We start from the raw sequence: 3,470 nt of genomic DNA on the forward strand, positions 1-3,470 counted from the left end.
CTAATCCATCATGATAGGATCATTAATACTATAGACAATGAATGTAATGTCGACGTGATATACCTAGACTTTGCAAAGGCGTTCGACAAAGTGGACTTTGCAGTAACAATCGAAAAGCTCCAACATCTTGGAATTGGAGGTAATTGATCCTATTGATTAAATCATTCCTAACAGATCGCTACCAGACAGTTGTAGTAAATGGCTCTGCATCTCCCCCGACCAAAGTGCTGTCTGGCGTTCCCCAAGGTTCAGTACTTCGTCTGCTGCTGTTCCTCGTACTAATCGGCGACATAGACGAAAAAGTCAAATCGTCTTTCGTCTCAAGTTTTGCCGACGACATCAGGATTGGCAGGAAAATAAAAGATTCTTCTGATGTACAAGCTCTCCAAGATGATCTAGACGCTATCTACCAATGGGCGGATGACAACAATATGCAGTTTAACTCCGGGAAATTCGAGTGTATCAAATACGGTAGAAGGAAGGACCTGAGAGAAGCATCTAAGTACTCGACCCAAGACGGGAAGCTAATTAAAACCAAAGATACTGTGCGCGATCTGGGAGTAACGTTGGATTCTGATGGTACATTCACGTCCCAGATTGACAAAGTTTGTTCAACTGCACGGAGCCTTTCCAGTTGGATTTTACGCACTTTCAAAACGAGACAAAAAACCTAATGCTGACACTCTGGAAGTCGCTGGTGTTGCCGCATATTGATTACTGTTGTCAGCTGTGAACTCCGGACAGAAAAGGTCATATTCAAGCATTAGAGGCCATCCAGAAGTCGTTTCTAAGAAAGATAACTGGTTATAGTCAATTGAATTATTGGCAACTGCTAGATACGTTGAATATCAAATCGATTCAACGCAGGCAAGAAAGATATTCAATCATGTTTACCTGGCGTATGATGGAGAACCAGGTGCCCAACGCTGGTATACAGCACCATATCTCAAAACGTGGCAGAAGGTGTGTGGTACCACCCCTAACCAGTGTCAGGGACAACTGGATCCGACGGCTCAGGGAATCGAGTTTAAATTCCCGGGGTCCTACGCTCTTCAATTGCCTACCACGTAACATCAGAGAGATCACGAACTGCAAAACAGAATCGTTCAAGTCGGCGCTGGATACCTGGCTGAAGTCTGTACCAGACGAACCTCAGATCCCCGGTTATACCGCTATGAGACGCAGTGAATCCAATAGCTTACACCGCATGCTTGTCTGTGTAAAGAGGGACAGCGAAACGGTGCAGCGGTCTATTGATTCGACGCCGCCTATACCGTCCCAACTGGAGGCCGCTTGCCGCGGTGACCTTGGAGGGCTCTGACCGCTGAAAGACATCACACAAAAAAAAATATTATTCTTTTAACAGACAGATAATAAACGTATAAATCGTATGTATGTTGTTTAGCTAGGAGGACATGATATTGACGAGTAAACTGAGTCATGTTGTATCAGACTTATCACGCAGGATATTTTTACAGTTCATATATAAGAAGAATAATATATGCTTCATACTTTTTTCTTGAAGAGTTCTTCTATTTTCCGCTGCTCCGTGACGAACCATGAAACGACCAGCGCCATCCAAATGAGACATCTGTTCTTACTTATGAAACCACAAAACAACTGTTTATATTTTTATAATATAAATTTATTACAGCTGTCTCAAATGGTTTTCACAGGATCTGCAGTTCGTCTACATTTTCTATTCTTACAGCCCGCTTCTAGCTGTATTTCCACCCCTGTCTAGACCGTCTGTCCACTTTGGTGGTCAAAAGTCAATCTCTCCAAAACTAACTACATCACGTGTTCTCTTACGTCATCTCATTACGTGTCTCCTTCCAACCTAATATCCACATTTAGTTATTTTTTTTATTCAAACCCCAAAATAATGTTTACATCTATTTTCTATTTTCACATTCCTTTTGCGATTCACACGTCAATCATCTCTTCCTTAATTTAATTGTTTATTCTTCTAATCATAATAACTGATCCTGCGACCATCCGTCGCTCAAATCAATTAATAATAATACAATAACAATAATAATAATGTTTTGACCCTTGACCCCGCTTGCCACAGTTAACACAGATACTACGCTATGATCACAGCATAAAAGGGTCATGACATCACAGCAGGCCAGCGGAACAGAGTTCCATAGACGGGCAATTCTAGGAAAAAAAGCTTTGTTCATGGAATCGTTACTGATTTAATTCCAGGTGCAAGGATATATACGTTCAGAACGACTGAATGCCGAAATTAGCAAGAGCACAGAGAGCCCCTAGCGGACCGAAATAGTCACTCAGCTAGTACTGGCCAGACTTATCGTTGCTTAACTTTGGTGATTTGGCGAGAACTGGTGTATACAAGAGGGAAATAAAGAGAAATAGAATACTACATATGCTGGTTAAAAAAAAAAGGAAAATTTTTGAGTTAAGAATGTTTGTGTATGTGTGTGTGTGAGTGTGTGTGTGAGAAAGAGAGATAGATAGATAGATAGATAGAGAAAAGAAAGAAAGAGAGAGAGAGAGAGAGAGAGAGAATATTATTATTATTGATGAATTCAGTTTCTGAGCTAATAAAAATGCCAATATATTTCCATTTTATTGTAGGAACCCCCTTGTGCCCTGTAATTCCCTTCCCATTATGGATCTAAGCGCGTGGAAAAGTTGTCAACAGAATACCTGGGAAGCATGGACGCCATGGAGCAAATGTATTAGCGGCCAACAAGCATCGCGGCGCAAATGCGTTGGTGCAGCGCCACCTATCGGTTGTGGATGCAAAGGTTTAAGTGTAAAAATTCAGATGTGTTCGAATCCAGATTGCGAACAGCCAAGTGGATTTGACAAATCATTTTCTTGGATTTTGGGACGTTGTAGATATGATTAAACATAAATGTTTTATTAACAATCGAAAAGTATAAAAAAACATAATTAAAATGTATTTCTTATTAAAAAACCCATTAATCTTAAAAAGTGCACCAAATTAAAAAATAAATAAAAATTAGAAAAGTTCAAATTAATCTATTAGTTTTCTTTTTAATTTTTTCGCGATATCTCGTATTTGTGGATCATGGTATTTTTTTTTACAAAGGGTTGCATTTATCAAGCCCGAAGGCCACTCGAGGATACGATTAATGAGTGTACGCTGGTCACCGGGAGAACAGCGTAGTAATCGTTAGTGATGGAAATTTAGTATAATTTGATTATTTAAGAAGACGGGTCAACAAGAACGTTTACATTAGACTTGAAGACGACCATGAAGCCGGAAACAGGCAAACGGAACAGAGTTCCACAAGCGAACAGTTTTAGGAAAAAAAGGTTTGTTCATGGAATCTATGTTGAGATTTTAGCACAGATAGAGAGTGGGGGGAAATTGTTGATAGTGGTTGTAGTTAGATGAGTGTTTTTCGTGAAAGTTTGACATTCAGGCTCAGACGAGTACTTACCATGAAAATAACGACAGAACAGAAACAGAT

The 3,470-nt window shown here is 39.9% G+C and overlaps 1 protein-coding gene across 1 annotated transcript in view; it reads left to right on the forward strand.

Moving 5' to 3' along the window:
- The window catches only part of LOC145283506 (salivary peroxidase/catechol oxidase-like), an 83,938-nt gene extending 80,924 nt beyond the window's left edge, over window positions 1–3,014 (forward strand). Inside the window, exon 14 of the mRNA XM_080132340.1 lies at window positions 2,605–3,014. Within this exon, the coding sequence (XP_079988466.1) occupies window positions 2,605–2,881 (277 nt within the window). The 3' untranslated portion in view covers window positions 2,882–3,014. The remainder of the gene's footprint in view (window positions 1–2,604) is intronic.
- The last annotated feature ends 456 nt before the right edge of the window (window positions 3,015–3,470 follow it).

Source organism: Euprymna scolopes, chromosome 8, assembly GCF_053919585.1.
Source record: "Euprymna scolopes isolate OS-2025 chromosome 8, ASM5391958v1, whole genome shotgun sequence".
Classification (NCBI taxonomy): Eukaryota; Metazoa; Mollusca; class Cephalopoda; order Sepiida; family Sepiolidae; genus Euprymna; species Euprymna scolopes.